The sequence below is a fragment of the Camelina sativa genome, chromosome 11 (genome assembly GCF_000633955.1).
Source record: "Camelina sativa cultivar DH55 chromosome 11, Cs, whole genome shotgun sequence".
Lineage (NCBI taxonomy): Eukaryota > Viridiplantae > Streptophyta > Magnoliopsida > Brassicales > Brassicaceae > Camelina > Camelina sativa.
This window is the reverse complement of record NC_025695.1, coordinates 31164293-31191796: the sequence shown is the minus strand read 5'-3', so window position 1 is coordinate 31191796 and position 27504 is coordinate 31164293. Positions and strand designations below refer to the sequence as shown.

Below are 27504 nucleotides of genomic sequence, written 5' to 3'. Positions count from 1 at the left end.
GTGTATCATATGCAATATTTGATATTTTAAAGTTGAAATTAAGATTTTGATCCAATTTTATGATCTCGTCTCGTTATCTTTATTTTCTGGTCATGTTTTTTAAACAAAGTTTTTATAATTTGATTTACCCGTTGTCATCTCGTTCTTTTTTATCATTTTTTCTTTTCTGGATCGTTCTTTTTTATTCTTATTCCTCCTCATTATTTTTGTTCCTTGGTAGGTTATCAATCGGAGCCTATGATTTTTTATTTTCAATGGATCATAGAGATTAGTACTTCTTTGGCTTTTTAAAATTTCTAAGGAGCATAATCTTTTTTTTTTCTTTTAACTTGGTGGTTAGTTTTTTTTTAATTCTTGTTTTCCTCTTGTTTTTTCTAGTCTTTTTTTTGTTCTCGTTCTAAATTTAAAATAAGACATAAATGACACCTTTTTTTTTTATTTCCAGACCGATAAAACAAATCAAATAAGTTTAAGTATATATAATTTAGAATTTTGTTGTTTGTTATTATGGAACAACTTTAAACAACTTCCAAAATCTCGCAATTATACATTGGTATTTTACTAAAAAACTAAAAATTGTAGTTTATTATATTACAGGTTTAACTCTAACTTTTTTTTATATTAAAATTTTATAGAGTTAAAATATTAATATTACTGTACTTAACTTATTAATAAAGTTTAAATATTATAATATTTTTAAACTTTAATGGAGTTTAAACATTTATAATAATTTAAACATTCTATAAAATTTCAATATTTATAATATGTGTACTTTTCAAAACTTTCAATATTTATAATATTTGAAACTTCTTAAAAATGAATATTATAATATTTTGAAATTTTGAAAAGTTTTATATTATATATACTCAAATAAAAAGCTGAATTAACTTTTAAATTTGGATGCTTGATAAATCAAAGCCTCCTGCTTCTTCGTAATTGAAAAGAGTATAAGTCCTATTTATAGTGATGTTGAACCATATTTCAATATATTTAGCCGATGTGGGACTCAACATACACTTTTCTATATCTTTTAATATATAATCAAATTAAATCTGTTTACATATATAAAATTTCGATTTTTAATTCTTTACATCTATAATAATCATAATTAATTACTTTCATTTTGTTAAGGAAATATTGCAAAATAAAAACTAAATTATAATTTGTTTTTATTTAATTGTATTAAATTGATTTGTTGTTTCCATAAATATCTCACAATATAAAAGCAAATCAAATATGTTTACATATATATAATTTTGATTTTAATTCTTTGATTATTATGGAAGCAAACTTTAAACAACTTTCAAAGATATTGAGTAATTATCGGTTCTATTTATATGACATGTAGAATTAAATTTTGATTTCCTTATACATCAAACGAAATTGATTAAATTCATTTCAAAAAAAAATCTGTTTGGTTTCAAAGATTATACATATCTTTATTCCTATTTGAGTGGCATTTCATTGTAATAATCTCAAATTCTATGTCTACTTATTAAAAATGTTTCCCTTTTAATAGTATAGATATATATATATACATTTCGAATTAACTATTAAGTATTAACATTACGCGAGTAATGTATATATATATAGCTAAAAAATGGATCAAGCAAATTATTTCAATGTATCAGGTACACATTGAATAATGAAATGGATAGCTCATAATTAGTATACGGTGTGTCGGTTACATGCAACATACGTTTCCGTTATTATAATTTCGTGGTATGATTACGAGATAGCCAATTAATTTGGCTTAATCAAGATATATAGAAGATTGATTTATTTTCCCTGATTATTACACTACTAATTTTTTTTTTAAAAACTTTAATTTGTTATTGTACACTTTACAAGAAACACACAGTGTATTTAGATGAAATTTTCGATGTAACTAAATTATTAAAAGTTGCCGACACTTTTTTGAGGAATTTTCTTTTCTTTTTAAGAACTATCTTCGATTTTTTCGGTGATTTCATTTTTAGGCTATAACAAATAACAATCTTGTCATTTACTCTCCAACAAATATAATTCTCTACAAAACTTGAAAATATACGGCAATTGTATAAACGACTCACATAATCAAAATATGAATAATAAATTGTTATATTTCTTTTATTTTACAAAAATGTTATTTTGACACATTTCACTCAAATTTTAAAAATATAGAATTATACATGTTTGTTTCTATTTAAAAAGTGATTAATAGTTTAAATTCAATGAAAATGAGATTTGGTTAAAGGGTAAATTAAAAAATTTAGGTTCTGTCCGTTTTGTGATCTAGACTAGACACAATATCTGGATTTAATATCTGGAAGTAGTATTTGGACACAACATCCATATACCGTTCGTTTGTGTTTTTAGTTCATTTCATCCATAAATTGTATTTGGAACTGTTTTTGTAAGCTGGTATATGTATTTGGATACAATACATGAAAATGATCAAAATACCCATTTTTTTGACAATAAAAGATTAGCTCATATGAGCCAATGAGAAGGAAAAACGTTTACAAACAACACATGATGCGGAGATGAACGCGCTTGGCGTGCCAAAGAATCCGCACTTACATTTGCACCTCTTGGAATTAGAGACAAAGAGAAAGAAGTAAATTTCTCCATGTCCATCTTGATATCGTCGAGGTAGGTCTTGAAGGCCAGCCAGTCCTGAGGCGAAGACACCATCTTCACCAAGTCTGAACAATCTGTATAAAAAACCACTTCCCGGTAGTCATGACCAATCATACACCGCAGAGCCCAACCAAATGCTTCTACTTCAGCATGCAATGGGGAAAGACTTCGCCGGAAGTTGGCAGCACCCCTCGTCGTCAAAGCTTCCTGGAAGGATGAACACACCTATCCTGCACCCGCAAAAGCATCTCATACTTTCCACGAGCCATCTACATAACACCGATAACCTGAATAACAAGTAGGAAAGTGACCTATTCGCCCCAATTCCCTAGCACTAGATACGTTGGGTATTGGTAATGGATCCTCCTCCACCTCCTCTACCTGAGCCTGTAACCAGGAAGACGCTTATCCAACCGCTAACCTCATGACATCCTCTGGTTTTTCCATCAAATTTAAAAAAACGCAAGTGTTTCTCGCTTTCCATATATATCACATGAGCCAAGGGAAAGCCTGTACCTACGAACCCGGATTTGATGGACCTAGGAAGTGATCCACATTGGCATACAAAGATTATGTAGGAAAGGATTCTGGACCAACAGGCACGTAAGCTAAGGCCCAAACCTGGCGAGCTGGGGGACACTGAAAGATCGCATTGTTTATTGATTCCTTTTCAGCCCCACATCTGGCACAACCTGGATCACAAGCAATACCCCGACGCCTCAGGGTTGCCGAGACCTAGATACACCCAATAAAAATAAGATCTTATTTTTACTGGGCCCAGACAAAACTTGCCACATAAAATGCATTATCTTCGGTGGACAAGACACTCTCCAGACCCCCGCGAGTGGAGGAGTAATATCCGGCCCATACCGAGAATCCTGTGAAGTCCTCGGCTTTTCTGCACGTTCCGTATCATACCTGTTTTGACTGTATACTTTCCGAATTTTGTAAAATGCCAACCTAGAGAATCTTCCGTCTGACAAGTACCCAACGGTAAAACCCCTATCAATATCATAGATTTTGATTTTGATTGCCAAAGTTCTATAATAGTCAAATCCATAATAGTCAAATCCATAGGATCATACCTCTTACACGGACGATAGATTCAACTGTCAATTTATGTCACCAAAAAATTCACATTGTTACAACAAAAGGGTTTTTACTTTATCACATGATATATATATCAGGTGAAGATCCATATATATGCCCAACATGTCACTGATAAGGATAAGAAGAAACTTTTAGCAAGAGGTTTAGAAAGAAACACGAGATGTTTGATGTTTAGTTGAGAAGAAAGTTTTCCTTATACAAGTCCTAAAATTTTTTATTTTGTTTTGATTATAAGAATTATATGTAGTATACTACTTGAATAATGCTAAATTATCAAGTTGTCCTTCATGGTATTACCTTTTTTTTTTTTCCTGAATGANCCCAGACAAAACTTGCCACAAAAAATGCATAATCTTCGGTGGGCAAGACACTCTCCAAACCCCCGCTAGGAGAGAAGTAATGTTCGGCCCATACCGAGTACCCTGAGAAACCCTCTGCTTCGCCAAGCGTTCCGTAACATACCCTGATTTGACTGTATACTTTCCGGATTTTGTAAAATCCCCTTTATTTTGTGGTTTAGTAGTTTTAGTGATTTTGGTGCTGTTTATAGTTAAATAATTTTTATATTAAATTTAAATAAACATTTAATAAATATTTAATAATGAAATCATCTTTTCTAATTTAAAAATACACTATAAAATTTTTGGTTATATCAATTAACATTAAGCATGTATTTTCTAAAATAACACAAAACACATTAAGCATGTATTTTCTAAAATAACACAAAACACATTAAGCATATATTTTGTTTCTAAAATAACACCAATAAAACTTTAATGTAAAATACACTCTATAATAAGTTCCAACAAAACCTAATAGTAATTTTGGTTTAATCAACATCTAGAATCTTATAGTAATCCTTTAAAATAAACATAATTTTGGTCCATATAGCACAATGTATGATCCTCTTCCTTGAGACAAGAGTGTCATGGTTCCCCTGCAACAATCACTCATCATAAGCCATCAATTAGACATTCACATCTTTACTAGTACATGAACAATATCAACATCGCAGATCAATATGAGCAACAAGATGCCAAAAACAATCAATGATCAACATTTCGAATCTAAATTCCATAAAAACGAAAACTTTACTAGTATCCAAGTTCCATGGTTCCCCTGTATCCAAGTTCCCATCAAAACAAAGCCAAAAAATCTGTACAGAAAGAGAGACCAAGAGACTTGACCAAACAAAGCCGCAAAATTCACATAAGGCCACTATTATGAATGCAAATCTCAAATCTCAAAACCGAACAAGAATCACAACCCAAACCTCTCCAATTTCTCTCTAATCATAACCGCTACATTAACAAACAAAACCAAACAAGAATATGAAAAGTCAATCGTGTTGACAAGAATCATTGAAAGAAGTGTCGACCATAGTCGTTTGGGAAACTGTTGTGATGTTAATACGGAAGTTGACGTCATCTTCCTATATTTTCAGTTATAACATCACGTAGAGTCTCCATTGCTCTATCACCAGTTGGAATGTAAGGAGTATGTTCAATGTTACCTTCTTCTTCATTTTCTACAGCTTGGTCACCATGATTCTCATAATCATCTACCACCTCCCAATAAGCAAAATCACGGTCTTCATAGTGTGAATCTCGAATAAAGTTGTGAAGTGCCATAGTTTATGTCACAATCTTTATCCACTTTTTTAGCTAATACTTAGGATGTTTCCTATCTAAAATCCTCCACTTTACTTTCCAAACACCAAATGGTCTCTCTATCATAGAACACAAACTAGAATGTCTACGGTTAAACAGCTCTCTAGTGCTAGTAGGTGGTCCTCCCTTGCAAACATATCAAGATGATACCTAGCTTTACGATGAGGCCCTAGATAACGGTTCTAGTTGGGTAACCTGAGTCTACTAAATAGTACTTGTCTTTTGGTGGATGAGGGAAGGAAGGTTCATGAGTAGCACAAGGTGTTTAAACTTTAGTGTCATGTGCTCTAACAGGAACTCCAACATAAGCAAAGATAAATTTCATGCTGAAGTTACATATCGCTAGAACATTTATTGTTGGTTCAGATTTTCTACCTCTATATGCTTCCGCACTATTTGATGGAGGGCGAACATATATATGAGTGTCATCCAAAGAATCAATGCAGTTTTCAAAAAAAGGCCAATACCTACTATCGTTTACTAGTTTAGGACTAGGTTTTGCAAACTCACCTCTGGATGTCTTCACTATATCTGCAAGCTTCAGCAGAACCCCAAAAACATCATCTAGCTTTCTTTTTACTGTATCCAAAGATTGTTGATATCGTTCAGCTACCCAGACTGTTACATCTTGTGCCACCATTTCAATAAACATTGCTACACTCTCTTCAAGATAGACATGGCATGATTCTTCAAGTTTATATTTCTGTGATAGTACCTGACATAAACTCAAAAATGTACCTTGATTCATACGTAGGATATCAGAACACTGTTTCTCAGACTCAAACATAAACTGTTGCACCCGGCGTCAACCTCCACCTCGATCTGTCCTTTGCATCTCTCGATGAGTATTAACTCCATATACTTCTTGTATTGCAGAATACATACGTTCTTCTTCCTTTAATATCAAGTCCAAGTCATCATCCTCAAATGATGGTCTAAATGTATATTGATTTGACGCTCCGCAAGTAACTCTGAAAGATACCTGCTAACACAGAAACATGTGCATCTTATATACAATTTAGAAAAGCCTCAAAGACAGAGTAAACGTACAAGCAGATTATGTGAAGTGGATCTAATCAATCAAGAATAAAAACCAACAACAGCTTGTCCTGCACGTCTTTTCCGAGTATACTTTGGTACTTTGGAAGCTGTGGGAGCATTAGAAGCTGAGGGAACATTGGAAGCTGCGGGAGCATTGGAAGCTGCAGGAGCATTGGAAGCTACAGGAGCATTTTCTTGTCTTGATTCAGATGCAGCCTCATCGTCATCTAACATCATGTTGTTGTCTAAATAGTTTTCACCCTGTTGAGCACTCCAACCCTCAACTCCAGTTATATGAACTGGTCCAAACATTTTTTCCATCAAATCAGTGTTTGGCATTGGTTTATCCTTTATCTTTCTAGCTCCAGGCCACTCCTAAAATAAAAAGTATACTTATATAAACTAGAGACCACAGAAGAAGAAAACAAATTCTAAAGAAGAAGTTATATACCTTATAACATTCATCCCACCAATCATCACTCATGTCTATGGACCCATTGGGATAATAGCTCATTACAGTTCTATTATGAGTCAATTTCCTGAAAGTTGAGTATTGCTTCTTACAAGTATTAAACTTTTTCCTAAATTTTACCCAAGTATGCTTCTCACCAAATGCATCAATAGAACTTGGATGTAATCGTTTGTTTCCCAGCTTCATTCATTATGTGGTTTCTTATATTGCCTTTTAGATTCTCTTCAAGTCGAAGTTCAAGATAAAACCGGGTTTGTTCATCACTCCATAGTAGAGTTTAGAAACACATAAACAAGGCAAAGGCTAAACATAGTAGAGTATAAACACATAAACCAATCACAAATCAGAAACCAATCACAAGACACATAAGGCAAAGGCTAAACATAGTAGAGTATAAACACATAAACCAATCACAAATCACAAACCAATCACAAGACGCATAAGGCAAAGGCTAAACATAGTAGAGTATAAACTAAAGACACATAAACCAATCACAAGACCATACTAACTACAACTGAAGACACATAAATTGGATCACAAAGCACAAACATAAGTAGCAGAGAAGTAGAAGAGGATACTTACATCACTGCCTGGTATAGAAGTTATCGTTTACTCTTTGATTGCACAATCTGCAAAATTGAAACAAGCAAAGTCACAAACCTCATCGTTTCATCGATAGAAAATCTCTTAAGTACACAAGCTAAATTTCTTAAGAACACAAGCTAAATCTCATTGTTTCATAAACACCCAAATGGAAAAAAAATCAGAGATAACACATCTCTTAAGAACACAAGCTAAATCTCATCGTTTCATAAACACCCAAATAGAAAAAAAATCAGAGATAGCAAATTTCATAAGAACAAGAGCTATATCTTATCGTTTCATAAACACCCAAGTGGAAAAAATCAAGAGTTTGCTTCTGCTGCAACATGAATTGAAACAAAAAATCAAACCATTAACAACAAAAGAATTACAAGTTCTGTGAGTTTGGAGAATCGGAATCAGAGCTGCGAGCTTCTTCTATGATGGATAATCAAAACCAGAGCTGCGAGCTTCTACAATGGAGTCGAGCTTTTGTGGTTGGCGAACGAAACAGAGAGCTTCTACAATGGAGTCGAGCTTCGGGAGTTAGAATATAGGGTTTGTAAATTTTAAATTTTAGGAGAATTAAAATTAAGGGTATTATCGTCATTTATAATTTCTGGATGAGTTTAATGTATTCGAACTCTCAAAAATATCTCATCCAGAAATTCAAATTTTTTTGGATCACATCTGAATTATTTCTTAAGTATCACTAAACGAATAATAACTTGCATTAGAATCGAGATACTGCATCTGACACCAAACAAACATCATTTTAATATAAAATATATATTGGAATTATAGTGTGACACTCTTTGTAAATTTCACAAAAAAATCTCTGCAATGACACTTTTGTAAAACAGAGGGAATATTATATACCATCACCACACTGGAAATATCCAGTAAACATGCTTCCATTGGTATGCTTAATTTGCATTTACTGAAAATCAAACTTGACTTGGTGTACAAGCATTAATTGAATAAATCTGCAGTTAGCACGTGGGATTATGCCCCAAGTGTTTAGAAACTCTAAGGTGGAGAGAGATTTCCAAAGACTGGTTTGACAAAAAGAAAAAGAGAGATCACGAGGCGCTCAATTAGCTCTGTAATTAAATCAATTAAATGATAGGAGAGTAATTAATGATTGTACAAAGAAGAAGAGGACGTGAGAGCGAGAAAACAGCTGAGAGAGCATGGCTCAACTTGTAGTCCTCTAAAAAGGTTTCTTGCAACACAAGGACTTTAGCAGCAACCAGTTCCCCAAATAGATCATATGAACAAGAGCATACCACAACTCCCTCTCGGAAGAAGCTGACTTTGTGATTTGGATTTAATACATTTTAGATTTCTCTTCTCGCAAAATTTATAAATTAATTAGAGATTCTTGAGGTTGGTATCTTCTTCTTTGGATACTACTTGATTCAAAAGTTAAGGTTATCGGTGGGCTTATTTTACAACTTTTTATCTGTTGTGAGCCTCTTTTAAACTTGTGGACTATTAAGCAAAAATCTTATAAAAACAAAGCATATTGAGAAAGTGATTACACACAAAGTCAGTTGTTAAGAAAGAAAGAATTCAATTACATAATATTTCTAAACGTGTTCTTTACGCGGTAGAGCCTTGGATGGTAACTTATACTTGAAGTGATTTTCGTACGATGCTAAAGCACCAAGCTACTTCTATAAACTCAAATTATGGAAATTGCTTTGTTATTTATCGATTGAATGCAGTGCAGTTGCCTAGGATACAACTTTGATGATTAGTCTAATTTTATCGAATCAAACTTTATTCCTCTATTCTCTACGAACAAAAATTTATTTACCTCCCATAAATATAGTTTTGGATCTGCGTTGCATGTTTAAGTTTAATCATTCTTTTTTTTGTGTGTGTGTGCAAATGTTAATCATACATATATGGATCGTCGTATATTTGCAAGCGGGTGTGCAAAATACATGTCAAGGTATATTTTTTGGAAAAAATAATAACGTAAATAAAAATGTTGGATGACGTCAACAAAATTATAGGTGAGGTAATGAAGAAGAAAAATGTAGATTGTATTTTTGAACACACTAAAAAAAAAAATAATATATAAGTCGATCCTGTCATTTTTTGAATGTAGTTAAAACGGGATCAAATAAGACAAAAACAAAAAATTGTTTCAAAAGTTCTAAGAGAAATAAGAAAAAGAAAAACACTAAAGTAAGTAAGATGAGAGTTCCTTCTCCAACACTTAAAAAAAATCCACTCACAACCAACACCAAACGGCTACATCACTTTCGGTGACCACATGATCTTGCACTTGAAGTAAAAGAAATACTCAATTATTACTAATCATTTTAACTCATTATCATTAATTTAAATAAACTAAATATACTAAACCAATATGAAAGGCCAAAAGTGAGCATAATTTCAGATTTGGTGTCGTTTGGTTCGATTCGTCCGAATATCATTTTGGTTTGAGAAAAATCTTATCAAAATTTGGAGAAAAATATAATTACGTGGGTAAAATTTAATAACAGCAACTGTTTTTCAAACTATAAATTTTAGTCCTAAGACGAATATAATTTCATTGGTTCAGTGGGAGTTTGTTCGGTTTACTTGGTTTATTCGATACGAGGATACATAAAAAGAAAACCAGTCAACTGTATCTATAAAGTTCCTTCTTATTTCGGTATTAGTTGGNATTCAAATAAACTAAATATACTAAACCAAGATGAAAGGCAAAAAGTGAGCAAACTTTAATTTCAGACTTTGGTGTTGTTTGGTTCGATTCGTAGAAATATCATTTTGGTTTGAAATTGGTTAGAAAAATCTTATCAAATTTGGAAAAAAAAAAAAATTTAAGTGAATAAATTTTATAATAATAATAAACTATTTTCAAACTATAAATTTAACAATAGTTCTAAGACGAATATAATTTCATTGTTTCAGTGGGTACTTGTCCGGTTTACTTGGTTAATTGTATATGAAGATATATAAAACGAAAACCAGTACTCAACTGTATGTATAAAGTTCCTTAATTCGGTATTACTTGGTTAATTTTGTATGTTTGCTTCAAACTTCATCCCCTTACCAATAAGAAAATAATAATTAACAATAAAATGTTGTAATCAGTATCATCCTCCTCACCAATAAACAATTACTGTATAATCATCACAAAAGCCTTTTTTAAGGATCCTTCACCGCGTCTCTTCTCTTCTGAACATAAAACCCAAACACAAACACAAGTTCATAAACAGAAAAGAATAAAAATATATTGAAAGCAGAAGCAAAGAAAATGAGCACAGCAAGATTCATCAAGTGTGTGACTGTCGGAGATGGAGCAGTGGGAAAGACTTGTATGCTCATTTCATACACCAGCAATACTTTTCCTACGGTATCTGTATTTTTTTTTTAATATATTCATAAATCTATATATATATATATATATATATATATTTTTTGTGCACCAAATATTTTCAAATTGATGTTTTAAGACTTTAAATGTTGTTTATGTTTTAAGATTTCATCGCAAATTATTAAGAGCTTAGAGCTTGGTTTAACCCCAAGCTACTGAATCTTTACAATCTGTTCTTCTTGAGATATAAATGATTTAACTATCTAAATTACAGGATTATGTTCCAACGGTCTTCGACAACTTCAGTGCGAATGTGGTGGTCGATGGGAGTACTGTGAACCTTGGCCTGTGGGATACGGCCGGTACGTTTGATTACTTGATTTTACTAAAACTGATTTTTGATATATAGTTTTTTTTTTTGGGTCAAAATTTTTGATATATATTTAAATACTGGTTTTGATAATTATAATTAATGTGGAATAATCAGGGCAGGAAGATTATAATAGGCTTAGGCCTTTGAGTTACAGAGGAGCAGATGTGTTTTTATTAGCTTTTTCCCTAATTAGCAAAGCCAGTTACGAGAATATTCACAAAAAGGTAACTTTGAATTCTCTTATATATATATATATATATATATATATATATATATACATAAAATTTGATTATGTTTAAGCATTTCTGCGTAAGAATTGTCGAGGTTGATTAATTAATCTGTTGTTGATTAATAGTGGCTTCCGGAGCTGAAACATTATGCGCCTAACATCCCCATTGTGCTCGTCGGAACAAAATTAGGTAAAAAAAACCATGGTAGTTCTTTTCTTAAAAACATTTAAGCATTTGCATCAGAATATATTAGGTCTTTGATTAGTAATCAGCAGGTAATATAGAATAAGGATTATGGGATATCTCAATATAAATATGACCATAGACCTTTTTTAATTTGCAAACAAAGGAAAATAAAAAAAACACACTAGTAGATGTTACTTTTCCTTGTATATAACTAAATATACTTTTTTTTTCTTTGGTTTTAATGTGAAGATACTACTCTGTTTTTTTGTTTTTTTTTGAATGAACTTTTATTGAATCAAAAACCGCTTTGACAACAAACGCACCAAACTTTGAAAGTTCTCGAATATATTATCGAGTAGCATACCAAATCTCCATCCCTTTTTTTGTCGTATTTAGCATCTTCCATACTTGGAAGCGATGGCAATGTGTTGCGGTTTTTCTGGTCTACGTAAGCACTTGATGAGTTGAAGAGGATACTATGTTTTACCATTTCTCTCCTGCTAGATAATAATGTGTTTTACTCTGAATAATTTTTTTAAATCACTAAATAATATGTTATTTAAAAAATAGCACCACAATAATTAAGTAGAGTTTTTATTTAAACTGTTAAAGAAACGTCAAAGAAATGCTTTGCTTTAGCAATATAAAAATGTTGATTTTCTTTGAATATAAGTTAACATTAAATGCAAAAAAAAAAAACAAATAGTACCACAATTAAATGTGTTTTGCCAGAAAAGAAAAACAGAGCTATATGGTTATTCACCTGATTCTTTACTATTTTGTTATGCTACAATTTTAATGAAAATCATGTGAAAATAAATAATCATTTAAGAATTTGATAGTTTATAAACAGTTATATTTATCCAATAGCAGAAAAGTAATGTTACACAAAAATGAATTCAGATTTGAGGGATGACACGCAGTTCTTGAAAGATCATCCAGGAGCAGCTTCTATAACAACTGCTCAGGTAACATAATAAATAATTTTCTTTATTTTATGTACTATATATTTTTTTTTGTCGTCAATACTGTAAATTAAAATAATCATAAACTGTGATTTTGAAATTAGTATGAATGAATTTGAGTAACAGGGAGAAGAATTAAGAAAGATGATTGGAGCCGTAAGGTACTTAGAGTGCAGCTCCAAAACCCAACAGGTATTTAAATTTTGCATAATGAGCATTAAGGTTAAAACACTATAATAAATTCTTGAAACTGAAAAAGGTTTTTTTGTTCGTTAATAGAATGTGAAAGCAGTCTTTGATACAGCAATAAGAGTAGCTTTGAGGCCACCAAAGGCAAAGAAGAAGATAAAGCCATTGAAGACTAAGAGATCAAGATTATGCGTTTTCCTCTAATATTTGAACATTTAAATAAAATGTTTATATATTATACATGTGTTTCGTTTTTTTTTTCTTGGGTTACTTTTCTACTTGAAATAGTGTGGACTTTTCTAGTCATCAAATTTTTTTAATTGTTAAATCGCAAATTGCAAATGATATTCAGTTTAGCTTCTTCTGTGCTTTTAAGACCCTGGAAAATCATCACATACTTCAAAAAAATTAAAGGTCAAATCTTGTGGGAAAAGAAAGAAAAAACAAGTAAAGTCTTGAAGTGAATTGACTAATTTTATTTTGTTGATGTTAATATAAAAAGAATAATTTAAAAGGTTAATTGTTAGTTAATGTAGTGATTTCTTCTAGTAAAACGATTTTGAATCATCTTGAAATATGAACAAAAAAATAATTTGAATAAATCTTAACTATGGTTAGACAACGTATCATGTAACAGATAAATGAAAGGAAACATTTAAAAAAGATTTATATGTGTATTGGTTAAGAAGAATTTTATGGTCACTAGCTAACTGGTTTAATTTTACTAGACTCTCCCCTTAGTGTTGTTCTTTCATAATCCATATTATAGGTTTACCTCGTCGTCAACATTGTTGTTGTGGTTAATTGGCTATTAAAGTTAATACAGGGACTGCGATGGTATGATGGATTAGTAGTATGAAGAAAGATAAAATGTGTCCAATCTGATAATCATTAAAGCGGCGGGGATTGGCGAAAAATAGAAGAAACGTGTAGCAATGGTAAAAAGTGACAAAACTATACAACTTAAGTCAAAAAGAAACAAATATATTTGTCTCCCTAGCTATGTAATAAGCCCACTCTCTAGCTACTGCTCAAGTGCTCATTGCCTATCAACAACATAAACCATTGACACATCACTGTATAGTGTATATGTTCGGTTTTGCTTCGAAAACCAATTGCTATGTGTTCACACTTGAAAGGAAAGATATGCCCGTGTTATTCGCATGCATAGTAAAAGTAACGTATAATTAACCTTGTCGTTTTATTTTTATATGTTCATTCATTGTAATAGACACAAGATAAAATTGAAGGCTGAACACAAAGGAATGCTTCATCCAAATTTCTTGCTATTCTATACAAAATGTGTAATTGAGTAAACTCAGGTGCTATCAAAGTATCAAATGATATTAGATAAAACCCACATCGGATAACACAAAACATGCTTGTTATTAACTAATTTATCGTGTGAAAAAAGGAGGTGTGAACTCTTTTGTTAAGAGTAATTTTTTAATCGGCCCCAAATTTATTTAGTTAATAGGAAAATAATCAAAGTTATTATCCATGTTATGTAAACATAGAGTTATATACTATTAATTATGTGAAAAAAAATATATATAAAAAAAAAATATATTTTTCTTGAACACAGTGTTTTCAAATCCACAAATATCTTACCCTAGAGAGTCAAGGGTTCATAGACCTCTTAATTCATTCACATTAATTATACTCTCTGTTCTTAATTAATCCAATTTTCAAAAAAATTCGCACATACTGAAAAAATATATTCAAAGTAATGACATCATTTTTCTAATTAATTCAAATTTTAGTTTTTCTAAAGATACTTTTAATATTTTTCTACATTTTTATTAGTTATTGATGATGGATTATAAACGTCAAGAATTCTAAAACTCATTTATTTAAAATTTTTAATATGTAAGTTTTAGACTTTTAGTTAATATTTAAAATTGATTTAATTAAAAAAAATATAAAAGAAAATTACAAAATATACACTTCTATTTTGAGCTAATCCTAATTTTTGATTTCTCTAACAAAATCCTAGTTTAAATCTTCTGATATATCAATCAAAAAAAATTTATACAAATCTTTCGAAATATGATATATAATATCAGCTCCAGAAATTATTTCTAACTGAATTTTATTTGAATGAAAAATAAAAATGTTTCACAGAAGAATAAGAATAAAAAAAAATATTGAAGAAAAAAGAGTTGGAAGAACAATTCTACGTGATTGTGAACATTTAAATATAAAATCAATAAAGTTGTATGAAGTATGAAGTTGAAATTTAGAAGAAGAAAAAGATATGTGTAACTGACTATTTGCTGCATGATTTTTCATGTCCCTTTTGTGTCGGATTTTTCATGTTTAGGGTTACTTTATTTTTTTATTTTTTTTTGTAACGGAATTTATAGTTAGTGTATGAAACAGAAAAAAGTGTTTATGACATTTCCAAAATTGTGTAAAAGTGAAAAAGAAAAAACAAAGAAGAGGAAGAAGCTGAAAAATCAGATAGTAAAATCCAAAAACGGAAAAAAAAAAATCACGTTGATTCAAAGTCTTCCGTACTTTGTGAAGATATATATGAATTGTATCTTTCCTCATGGTCAAGTTAGATCAGAGAGTAAAACAAGCCATTACTTACTTATGCACTAACAGTTACCATTGTTTTTATTTTGTCTATTAACCACATACTTAAAAGAAAACAGTCATCATATAAAATAAGTCCATTAGTTACTTCTTTTATTGTTGACTAGGTATTTAATGAATAAAATGTATATGATCCTTTCAGTCAATCTGAATCTCCACCTTACTTAACTATTTGTCCAACCAAACTTAATTATTTATAAAAAAAATTGTATAAATATTTATCTTGACATAGATATATAAATCGAATTGCATTTAACAGAAAATAAATACTTAATAATTGATTAAAATCACCAGTTATATAATATGTATTACCTGATAATTGGTTTGTAAATTTAGTCTAAGAATACGAATCTAATTAATCTGAATTAAATAGCAATTAATCTGCACTAAATAGATACACAAGAATGAAATGAACGTAAACAGAAGAAAAGTATCAATTGATAAAATAAAAACTTAGTCTCCTTTGAAATACATACAATATATGCAATTTCCCGTTTCTGTTTTTTTTTTTTCTCTTTCTCTAATTTTACGTTTTATAATGTCTATTAGTTATTAAATGCAGTCAAATGCAAAACCAAAGGGTAGGTAAAGAGGCTAATATATAACGTGAGAGTAGCTTTGTTATTCTCTCATTACCCTATCAACCCTAAGTATTCTCTCTCTATCATAATCATTATCACCATATCATCATAATCATCATCATTACACTGCACCATCATGTCATCCTCCTCAAACAAAAACTGGCCAAGCATGTTCAAATCCAAACCTTGCAACAATAATCATCATCATCAGCAACATGAGAGTGGTTCTCCATCTTACATGCACTACTCTAATTGCAACATATCTTCTTCCTTCTCCTCAGGTATTTACAAAAAATTACATCATCGCCTTCATTCATTTTTCTTCGAATAGTTTATATTGTGTTAGTTTTACTTGATTGTAGAAGCAAAGCGATATATATGATCGATGTTACTTATTTGTGTATATGTTAAGACATGCATGATGATGATATATACGCTTTATGAATTAGATCGTGTACCAGATCCTAAACCGAGATGGAACCCTAAACCTGAACAGATTCGGATACTCGAATCAATCTTTAATTCTGGTATTGTTAACCCACCGAGAGAGGAGATCCGAAGGATCCGGATCCGGCTTCAAGAATACGGTCAAATCGGCGACGCAAACGTGTTTTACTGGTTTCAAAACCAGAAATCTCGAGCAAAACACAAACTTCGTGTTCATCACAAAAGCCCTAAAACGTCAAAGAAAGACAAGATCATAAGTCCTGGTATCGATGCTGATCATTGTTTTAGTTTGGTTCACCAAGAAACCGGTTTATTTCCGGTTCAAAACAATGAAATGTTGGTAACCCAACCTGCCGGTTATCCATCCTCCGTTCAAAATGATCTGAGCGTGGCTCAATCAGGGTTTGGTTTTGGTGATTTTGTTGTACCGGTGGTAAGGGAAGAAGGTGTGGCATTCCCCGAGAATGATGAAAGCTTGGATAAGATTCCGGCAATCAATTTTTACGGTGGAGATGGAAATGGCTGTGGTGGAGATTGTTTTTCTCCTCTTCCATTGACCACAAATCAATCTCAAGGTAATTAAACATTTCCATATAGTAATATTAAATAGTTCAATTAGTTGGTTTTTTGGGCATGTTTAATGTTATATAGATAATTGATTCATATTCTTAGAATATATATATATATATATACCGTATATTATTTATAATTTACACATCAAATATTTTTGAAATGATTAGAATTTACACATGTAACACATCACACATATATATATATGTATTGATATCCATCTATATGTATATTATTTACCAAAAATTAGTTTTATTTAATTATGTTGACTAACATTAGTTATTAAAACGTGTTTCATTGATGATACAAAGAACAAGCTATAGTATTTCATGGTGGTGAAAACGTTGAAGATTGTGTTTCTCCGGATAAATTGACCGTATTTATTAACGACATGCTTTTCGAAGTGGTTGCGGGATTGTTCAACGTTAAGGAAGCTTTTGGAAACGATGCTATTTTGATCAACTCTTTTGGTCAGCCTATTTTTACAGATGAAAATGGTGTTACTTTTCAATCTCTCCAAAACGGTGCCGTATATTACCTTGTGAGTTTTTTTTTTTTAAGAAAAATTTTTAATGATTTTGCAATAAATATCTTGTAAGGATAGCTAAAATAATTTTTTTTTGGTTTGCAGATATAGAGGATATTGAAGATCGAGTGTTATCGTAGACAAATATAATCATATTTTAATAAAGAATTTCTGTGATTTATTTAGTTATTAATTATATCAATTTATTGTTTTGTATCTTTAAACTTATGACATCATGAACTTTCCTTTTTTTACTCAAAGAAAATTTGATTTACTTAAAAAATGTCATTACATAGGGATTCCACAAGCCAAACAGGCTTTGTACAAACTCAACATAGTAATCAGTATTTTGGCAACCGAATTTCGCTAGTGTATAAGCAACTACATTACAAATCCTCTTTGTAAAAGTACAAATAAAATGTTGGAACTTAGATCTCCATAGGTGAATATCTCTAAGTAGATTCGTAAGAGAAGTATTTCCCTAATGTCCATTGACAAGTTTGATGAGAGTCTTAGAATCACCTTCAAAAATTATCGAATTATAGCCTTGGATCCATGTATGTTGTAGAGCCGATAATAACGCCTTCGCTTCTGCTTCTAATGTTGATTCAGAAAGAGATAGTTTTGTTGCTCCCCAAACCATATTTTCCCCATATTGATTCCGGATAATCCATCTCCGTCGCTACATGGCTGTGAGAATCATAGGCTGCATCAAAATTACATTTAAACATAGGAGAGATTGGAGGAGACCAAGAGGATATGATTGGATTAGGATTGGTTCCATTACTAGTTATAGTATGTAAAAGGTTATTTATTCATTCTTTTGTTTCAAAGAGTGCTTTTAAAACCGTTTTTGTAGCTCCTTCACGAATGCCATCAAACACCAGAGTGTTTCTTGCTTTCCATATTCACTATAATAGCCAAAAAGATAAAAGAGAGTCTTGTATATTGTTTTGTTGGTTTGCTAGATTGAGAAGAGTTGCAATGGATGACTCTGAATCCGCATCCAGTTGGTTTATGTTTTGGGAAGGGGTGTTCTACATACGCCAAACCATCTTTGCAAATGGACAGGTAAAGAGAGCATGAAGAATTGATTCATCCTCTTGATTGCATCTTGGACATATAGCGTCAATACTCATACCTCTGGTGCGTAGTAGAGTTGTTGTTGGTAAAGCTTTTAAGACAACTTGTTAGAGGAAATGTTTGATTTTTGGTAAAATTTGGAGCTTCCATATTTTATTCTTCAATTCGACTGAGCCATGAGGGATGTTTGGGCCAGGATTTGGATCAAAAGGATTGTGAGTGAGGAACCAATACCCCGATTTATCTGTATATTCCCCAAAAAGTGTATTGTTCAAGATTAGCTTATATTATGTTTCAACCTGTGAGATATATAATTTTTTGATAGGTGCACAATCTTCTGGAATGATATTGGTCTCTATTTGTTGTGTGTCCCAAGTACGGTAGTTCCTATTTTTTTAAGCAAGACTTCTGTTGTCATATTGCATTGTGGATCATTTGTTGTTACCGGTCGAGGCGGATGACCTTCTATTACATTATCAATGCGGAGGCAATGGAGCATTGTGGGTACAATTGACACCAATAAAAAATTAAAAATTTATCTTATGTACACTAAGTTTCTAAATATGTATCAGTCTAACTATGCGTTTGAACCCAATGCAATTGTGAGTTTGAACCCATTACATTAAACAAAGTAAAAGTGAGATAGATACCTAATCCAAAGTATAAAAAACCAATGATTTGAGTCATTTGACCCAATCAAGTTAAAAAAATCAACGTGAAGCCTAAATGATAAAAGTCTATAATGATAATCAAACCCAATTGTAATCTGTAGCAATAGAATAACAACATAATTAAAAAAAATGTGTCGTTGAGTTAAAAAAAACAGTCAGTGACGATTCAGTTTGTTCAGAGAAGAATCACTTCCTCAAAGAAAATTCTGTCAGCTCTCTGCTCTCAGGACTCAGGCTACCGAATATCTTTGTCAAAATTCATTACTAGGCAACAAATTTTGAAACTTTTATACAATAAAATTGGTTGAATTTTTCTTCTTGAATCTTGGCAATCTTATGTTGCTTGCCGTTGAAACTTGAAATATTGTGTTCAAAATTTAAGCTTACAAGAACATGTTACAATTTATTTTTTAGTACTAAAATTTGAGCTTTGATAAGAAGATATGAGGTATGTCTTTGTATGGACTATGGAGTTTATATCTTGTGTTTGTTTATATATATAAATGGTTCAAATCTGTGTATGTGTCTTTCTTTTTTATTATGGTGTCTTCTATCTTTTGTCCATTATTCTCGTTTATGTTCTGTTTGTAGGTGAATTCTAACTTCAACATCAATGGATCGGTTTCTAAAAAGAAAATTTCCACCACCTATTGATGATTTGGATGACTTGCCATGGGATCCGGCTGATTGAAAAAGAATATTGTACTATCATCCTAATCAAAGAGACGAAGTAAGGCGTCTATATTTAACTAGGGGACCTTGTCAACACCGTGGTCATATCTTTCCACAAAGAAAGATAGGAAATTTTCAAAGGCGGTTTAATCCAAAATGGTTTGATAAATATAGTGATTGGTTGGAGTATAGTGTGGAAAAGGATGAATCTTTTGGTTTATGTTGTTATTTATTCAGAGATCACGTTGCAAAACGAGGAGGTATTGAAGCTTTTGTAACAGAGGGCTTTTGTGGTTGGAATAAGGCAAAGAGAATTGCTTCTCACGTTGGTGGTGTGGGCAGTTTACACAACAATGCCAAAAACAAGTGTGACAACTTGATGAGACAAGGTAAGTCTATCATACATTCTCTGCACAAGCAAACTGAAATTGTGAAAAATGAGTATCGTATTAGGTTGAATGCTTCGCTTGACACTTCAAGGTTCTTGCTACACCAAGGATTACCTTTTTGTGGCCATGATGAATCGGAAGAGTCATCAAATAAAAGGAATTTCTTAGAGCTTGAAGTATATTGCTGAGCAAGATGAGTTTATAAAAAAGGTTGTGCTAAATAATGCTTCAAAGAACAACCAAATGGTGTCTCCTCCAATTCAAAAGGATATTGTGCATTGCTTTGCTGAAGAAGTGATTAAATCAATTATTCAAGAAATTGATAACGATGTCTTTGGTTTACTCGTCGATGAATATGCAGATGTTTCCGATAAAGAGCAAATGGTTGTGGTTTTACGTTTTGTTGATAGATATGGGATCATCAAAGAAAGATTTGTTGGTGTTGTTCATGTGAAGGATACTTCTGCGATATCAGTAAAACATGCTATTGATTATATGTTTTCTAAATATGGACTGAGTATGAAAAAAGTGAGGTAGCAGGGTTATGATGGAGCTAGCAATATGAAGGGAGAATTCAATGGATTGAGAACATTGATTTCAAAAGAAAGTATCTATGCACACTATGTTCATTGCTTTGCTCATCAACATCAGCTAGTTGTTGTGGCAATTGCAAAAAAGCATTTTGAAGTTGGAAACTTTTTTGATATGATTTATGTTTTGATGAATGTGGTTGGAGCTTCATGTAAGAGGAAAGACATGATTCGAGAAAGTCATAGAAAGAAAGTAGAGGAAGAGATTAGTAATGGTGAAATTAGGACTATAACTGGACAAAATCAAGAGCTTTCACTTCAAAGACCTGGAACTACTCATTGGGGGTCACATTATAGAACATTACTTTGACTGGTTGAGCTGTTTACTTTCGTCATTGAGGTTCTCAAGTATATACAGGAGGAAGGCAGTGAGACCACAAAAAGAAGACAAGCATATGGTCTCCACAAATATTTTCACACGTTTGATTTCGTCTTCTATCATCAATTGATGCTACTTCTTCTCGGACTCACTAATAACTTATCAATGGCTCTACAACAAAGAGATCAAGATATATTGAATGCTATTTCATTGGTGAAGTTCACTAAACGACAACTGCAAAACCTTAGAGATGATGGATTCGATGCTTTTATGGAGAAAGTTCTCTCCTTTAGTGAGAAAAATAACACAGAAATGCTGAACATGGCGGGAGACTTTGTTGATTCAAGAATGCCAAGGAAAATAACTAATAAAAGCAACTTGCATCATTATAAGGTGAATTGTTTCTACACCGTCTTAGATATGCAACTTCAAGAGTTTAATGATCGTTTTAATGAGGTAAATTCTGAGCTACTTGTTTGCACAACGTCCTTGAGTCCGATCAATTGATTTTCTGATTTTGACAAATCAAAGCTGATGAGATTGGCTGAGTTTTATCTGGATGACTTTAGTTTTGTGGAGCGAAAATCTCTTGATCATCAGTTGGACATATATCATGATAATGTGCAGCAAGATGATATATTTACTAATTTGAAGAGTCTTGGAGATCTTGCTCAGGTCATGGTGGAGACAAGGAAGCATCTTTCACATCCTTTGATTTATCGACTTGTGAAGCTATCTTTAATTTTACTTGTCGCCGCCTCAAGCAATGAAAGATGCTTCTCGGTAATGAACATCGTGAAGACAACATCCCGCAACCGTATTGGTGATCAGTTTTTAAGTGATTGTCTTGTGTGTTATATCAAAATACATGATCTTGAATCTGTTATAAACGAGACGGTGATAAAACGTTTTCAAAACATGAGTGAGCGTAGGATACATCTTGAAGATGAAGGTTTGTGATGACTTATTTTGGGATGACTAGAGACTGGTTGTTTTATAATGACTTGTAATTGTATTGTTGTTGTTATAACCTTTCTCTTGATAATATTTATGGTTATGTTTTTATCGGGTTGTAAAAAGATTTAAACATTTATTTTGACACCATCAAACAATTTTTCTAGATCCGCCGTTGGTGGAGATGGAAACGAGATGGAAACGGCGGCGGTGGTGATTGTTTTTCTCCTCTTCCATTGACCACAAATCAATATCAAGGTAATTAAACATTTCCATATAGTAAAATTAAATAGTTCAATTATTTATTTTTTTGGGCATGTTTAATGTTATATAGATAATTGATTCATATTCTTAGAATATATATTTATAATGTATTTAACTTATAATTTACACATCAAATATTTTTGAAATTTTTAGAATTTACACATGTAACACATCACACATATATAGATATGTATTGACATCCATCTATATGTATATTATATATATAAGTAAATTAATCTCAAAAAAAAAATATTAATCAACTATCGATTTTTTCTGGAACGGATAACGCATTCATACGTCTTTTTGTTGGAAAAGATGTTTTGGTCTATAGATTTGACTGTAAATTTTTTTGGGTAAATTAGTTTTATTTAATTATGTTGACTAACATTAGTTATTAAAATGTGTTTCATTGATGATACAAAGAACGAGCTATAGTATTTCGTGTGGTGAAAACGTCGAAGATTGTGTTTCTCCGGATAAATTGACCGTATTGTATTTAGTAATGATATGCTTTTCGAAGTGGCTGCAGGATTGTTCAACGTTAAGGAAGCTTTTGAAACGATGCTATTTTGATCAAGTCTTTTAGCCAGCCTATTCTTACTGATGAAAATAATGTTACTTTTCAATCTCTCCAAAACGGTGTCGTTTATGCTGAACAAGATGACTCCTCGAGAAGAAGTTTCAATAATTTTGCAATAAATATCTGGTAAGGATAGCTAAAACAATTTTTTTTCGTTTGCAGATATAGAAGATATTGAAGATCGAGTGTTATCGTATACAAATATAATCATATTTTAATAAAATATTTATGTGATTTATTTAGTTATTAATTATATTAATTTACTGTTTTGTATCTTTAAACTTATGAAATCATGACCTTCCGTTTTTTTTACGCAAAGAAAATTTGATTTACTTAAATAGTGTCATTACATATGGATTCACAAGCCAAATAGACTTTGATACAGACTCAACATAGTAATCAATATTTTCACAACTGAATTTCGCTAGTGTATAAGCAACTACATTACAAATCCTCTTTGTAAAAGTATAAATAAAATGTTGGAACTTAGATCTCTATAGGTGAATATCTCTAAGTTGATTCATAAGAGAAGTATTTCCCTGATGTCCATTGACAAGTTTGATGAGAGTCTCACAATCACCTTAAAAAATTATCGAATTATTTCCCTCTTGTAGAGCCAATAATAACGCCTTCGCTTCTGCTTCTAATGCTGATTCAAAAAGAGATATTTTTGTTGCTCCCCAAACCATAGGTTCCCCATATTGATTCCGGATAATCTATCACCGTCGCTACATGGCTGTGAGAATCATAGGCTGCATCAAAATTACATTTAAACATAGGAGAGATTGGAGGAGACCAAGAGGATATGATTGGATTGGGATTGGTTCCATTAATAGTTGCAGTATGTAAAAGGTTATTTATCCATTCTTTTGTTTCAGAGAGTGCTTATAAAACCGTTTTTATAGCTCTTTCATGAATGCCATCAAACACCAGACTCTTTCTTGCTTTCCATATTCGCCATAATAGCCAAAAAGGTAAAAGAGAGTCTTGTATATTTTTTTGTTGGTTTGCTAGATTGAGAAGTGTTGCAATGGAAGAGTCTTCTAGTTAGTTTATGTTTAGGGAAGGAGTGTTCGACATATGCCAAACCATTTTTGCAAATGGACAAGTAAAGAGGGCATGAAGAATTGATTCATCCTCTTGATTGCATCTTGGACAGAGGCGTTAATACTCATGCCTTTGGTACGTAATAAAGTTGTTGGTAAAGCTTTTGAGACAACTCGCCAGAGGAATTGTTTGTTTTTTGATAAAATTTGGAGCTTCCATATTTTATTCTTCAATTCAACCGAGCCATGAGGAATGTTTGGGACAAGATTTGGATCAAAAGGATTGTGAGTAAGGAACCAATACCCCGATTTAACTATATATTCCCCATAAAGTGTATAGTTCCAGATTAGCTTATCTTCTGTTTCAACCTGTGAGATATATAATTTTTTGGTAGCTGCACAATCTTCTGGAATGATATTGGTCTTTATTTATTGTGAGTCCCAAGTACGATAGTTCCCAATATTTTTTTAATCTTGTCATATTGCATTGTGGATCATTTATTGTTACCGATCGAGGCGGATGGCCTTCTATTACATTATCAATGCCTAGACGTATCGACTTACCATCTCCAACCAATTAACGTGAGCCTTTTTTTTATCAGATCAAGTCCATGTAACAAGGAAGACCATCAATAGGATTGATTTTTCCGGTTTTTTGCATCAAAAAGGTCATCATCTCGATAATAACGCGTCTTCATAATTCTTGCGAAAAGAGAATTTGGAAATTTAAGAAGTCTCCATGCTTGTTTCGCAAGCAGGGCATCATTAAACTTCTCTAAGTGTCTGAAACCTAGACCACCCTCTTTTTTTGAGTGTTTTAGTTTCGACCATGAAATCCAAGGGATACCTTGTTGATGAGAATTTCTTTCCCATCAGAAATTCATTAGTAAAGCTTCTATCTGAAATGACACCCTTTGCTAATTTAAAACAAGACATAGCATACACAGACATTGAAACTACAATCGATTTAAGCATTACTTCTTTCCCTGTCACCTTTCTTCTTCCGTCTGAACTGTTCCGGAAGTCTAGATATTTCTCTCCTCCTCCATGGTTTGATATGTTGAGAATCGATTTTAGTCTGTCTTGAATTTATCCATAGACTCGAGAGCCAAAAGTTATCATTGACTTTAATGTATTTATTTTCTGGCCTGAGTAGTATTCATAGATATCGAAAACATCTTTCAAAGCTTGGCAGTTTCGTCTATTAGCTTGACAAAAGAAGAGGGAGTCATCAGCAAACTGTAAATGAGTGATGCTTGGTACACCATTACCTATTTTAATTCCCCTAATATCACCATCCTTTGCTCTAGAGGTTATTAAATGACTAAAAATGGCTGAGCAGAGTATGAAAATGTAAGGTGGCAAGGGATTTCCCTGGCGTATTTCCCGTTCTGGTTTTATATTACCATAAGGCACACCATTGATCAAATCAGAGTAGTTGACAGATTTCAAAATCGACATGATCCATCTAGTCCACTGATTGCAAAAACCAAAAAAGTTGTAGTGTTGTTTTTAAGAAATTCCATTCAACTCTGTCATATGCTTTATTGACATCAGTTTTTACTGCCATATATGTTTTTCAAACTCATTTTCGAACTTTCAAAGAATGCATCAGTTCATGAGCAATCATTACATTATCTTGTATGATGTGGCTTGGAATGAAAGCAGCTTGTGCATCAGAGACGATACCATTTAGGTGTTGTTTCAGTTGTTGGACTAAACACTTGGAGGCTATCTTACAGAGGACATTGCAGAAGGCTATCGGGCGATAATTAGAAAGTGTTGTTGAAAGAAAAAAAATGAAATTAAGTTATAGCTTCACTAAAATTTGTTCCCTATATATCTTTTCTTATGTTCTCCTTGTCTTTTTTTTTTTCTTTATCTTATATTTTGTTGAGGTTGGATAACCAATAACTGTACATGTTTTTTTGTGTGATTAATATTTTTCTTTGTATATATGGTTTTTAGTAAGGTAACTAATAATTTTTAGATTGTGAAATTTCAACTAAAAGGTCACATGGTTTTTTTTTTTTTTTTCAACAACATGAGTATATCAATAATTTGTTAAAGTTTTAAATACACATCATTTTGCAATTTTTTAAAAAAGTGCACTGAAAATTTGGGCGGGCCAGTGGTTTTGTTAATGGATGCGAAAATATATATGCATACAAATTTTGGAGTAAGCATTCTGTGAAAGAGGTTTCCTAACGGATTTTGACAATTTACATTCTGTTATTTATCCGTTTATTTCTTAGTAATCCTATTGTTATATTGTATTGGGTATAACTGGTGATCACGTCTAAACGAGGCGGTTAAAAAATTATCAGCGGTTGTAAAAGAAGCGGTTAAAAAGAAAGCGGTTAAAGATAGCGGATAGAAAAGATGGTGTGATAAAAGAGAACGGTTGAGTATTTATATTGATTGGTAACATTATAGCGGTTGAATAGTAGAAATTATATTAAATTATCAAAAATTGAAAATAAATTTAATTAAAAAATAAAAATATGGAAGATGAAATATTTATATATATGTTAAAAAAAATTACCAGGTTAAATCTATTGTAATGCACATGTAAAATTAATTTTATAGACAGATTAAATATTTAATAATATAATAATTAAAAGAACAAATAATAAAATAACACAAAAGAAGTTACTGTACAACCACCTAAAACAAACGTACCATGTAAAAGAGAGTTTGCAATCACTCTTCCAACCACCTCAAATCTATTTTGAACGTTCATTATAACCACCAAATCTAACCACTCTTATGAACCACTCACTCCAAACCGCTCGCAAACAAGCTTAATTATGTTAACAGACGCACACTCTCCACTTTCGAAGGTATGAAGCCATTATTAAGTACCCCCATCCTCTGTCTAAACAGCTGCATGACTTCTCTTTAGTAAGGTATTTATGAGTGTGATTACTTCTCCTTCATGTTAGTTAGTCTTTGCCATGTGAGTTGAGGATTTTTTTTATTGCCACAGAAATAGATTAGGTTCTTTACTTTTGACGTTAATTTCACGTACTATTTTAACTCTAAAATCCATTCTATGGCTAGAAAATCCAGAATAATTGTATGTGATGGACCAGAGAGACCTAGTTAATGCAATCATCTCATAACTCATACAAACTTGACAAGTCACTTAAATATAGACCGTTGCAAGTTCCAACGATATAAACCATTACACACGAAATAGCATGTTGTATTGTATCTCTAATTTGTTAAAATCATAGTTACTACCTGGCCTGCACAATAGGACCCAACTTTGAACACACAAAGAACACATTAAATAATTTAAAGGTCACTAAGAAAAGTATATATTGATTCTGAGGTCCAATGCCCAATCATTGTCACATGACTCACATTCAACAGATCGGTACGAAATTTATCTTTAGAAAGAAGCGATTAACTTCTTAAAAACACCAAAC

The 27504-nt window shown here is 31.9% G+C and overlaps 3 protein-coding genes and 1 pseudogene across 4 annotated transcripts; all 4 read left to right on the top strand.

Moving 5' to 3' along the window:
• On the top strand, positions 10642–13122 carry LOC104724794 (rac-like GTP-binding protein ARAC2). Of its 2 annotated transcripts, none has more exons than XM_010443345.2 (7): positions 10642–10873; positions 11109–11196; positions 11322–11431; positions 11563–11626; positions 12527–12591; positions 12715–12780; positions 12881–12989. In XM_010443345.2, the coding sequence occupies exons 1-7, from the start codon at positions 10775–10777 to the stop codon at positions 12896–12898; spliced, it is 510 nt and encodes a 169-aa protein (XP_010441647.1). In that variant the 5' UTR covers positions 10642–10774; the 3' UTR covers positions 12899–12989. The 2 variants fall into 2 exon arrangements, with proteins under 2 accessions (XP_010441647.1, XP_010441646.1); XM_010443344.2 differs by having other exon boundaries at positions 10646–10873; positions 12868–13122.
• Positions 15979–17678, top strand: LOC104724793 (WUSCHEL-related homeobox 8-like). The gene is made up of 4 exons (XM_010443343.2): positions 15979–16240; positions 16409–16981; positions 17288–17517; positions 17608–17678. The coding sequence occupies exons 1-4, from the start codon at positions 16096–16098 to the stop codon at positions 17611–17613; spliced, it is 954 nt and encodes a 317-aa protein (XP_010441645.1). The 5' UTR covers positions 15979–16095; the 3' UTR covers positions 17614–17678.
• LOC109127383 lies at positions 18487–21217 on the top strand (annotated as a pseudogene).
• LOC104728537 lies at positions 21392–22186 on the top strand. The gene is made up of 2 exons (XM_010447498.1): positions 21392–21682; positions 21758–22186. Exons 1-2 carry the CDS (start codon positions 21392–21394, stop codon positions 22184–22186), a joined length of 720 nt encoding a protein of 239 aa, XP_010445800.1.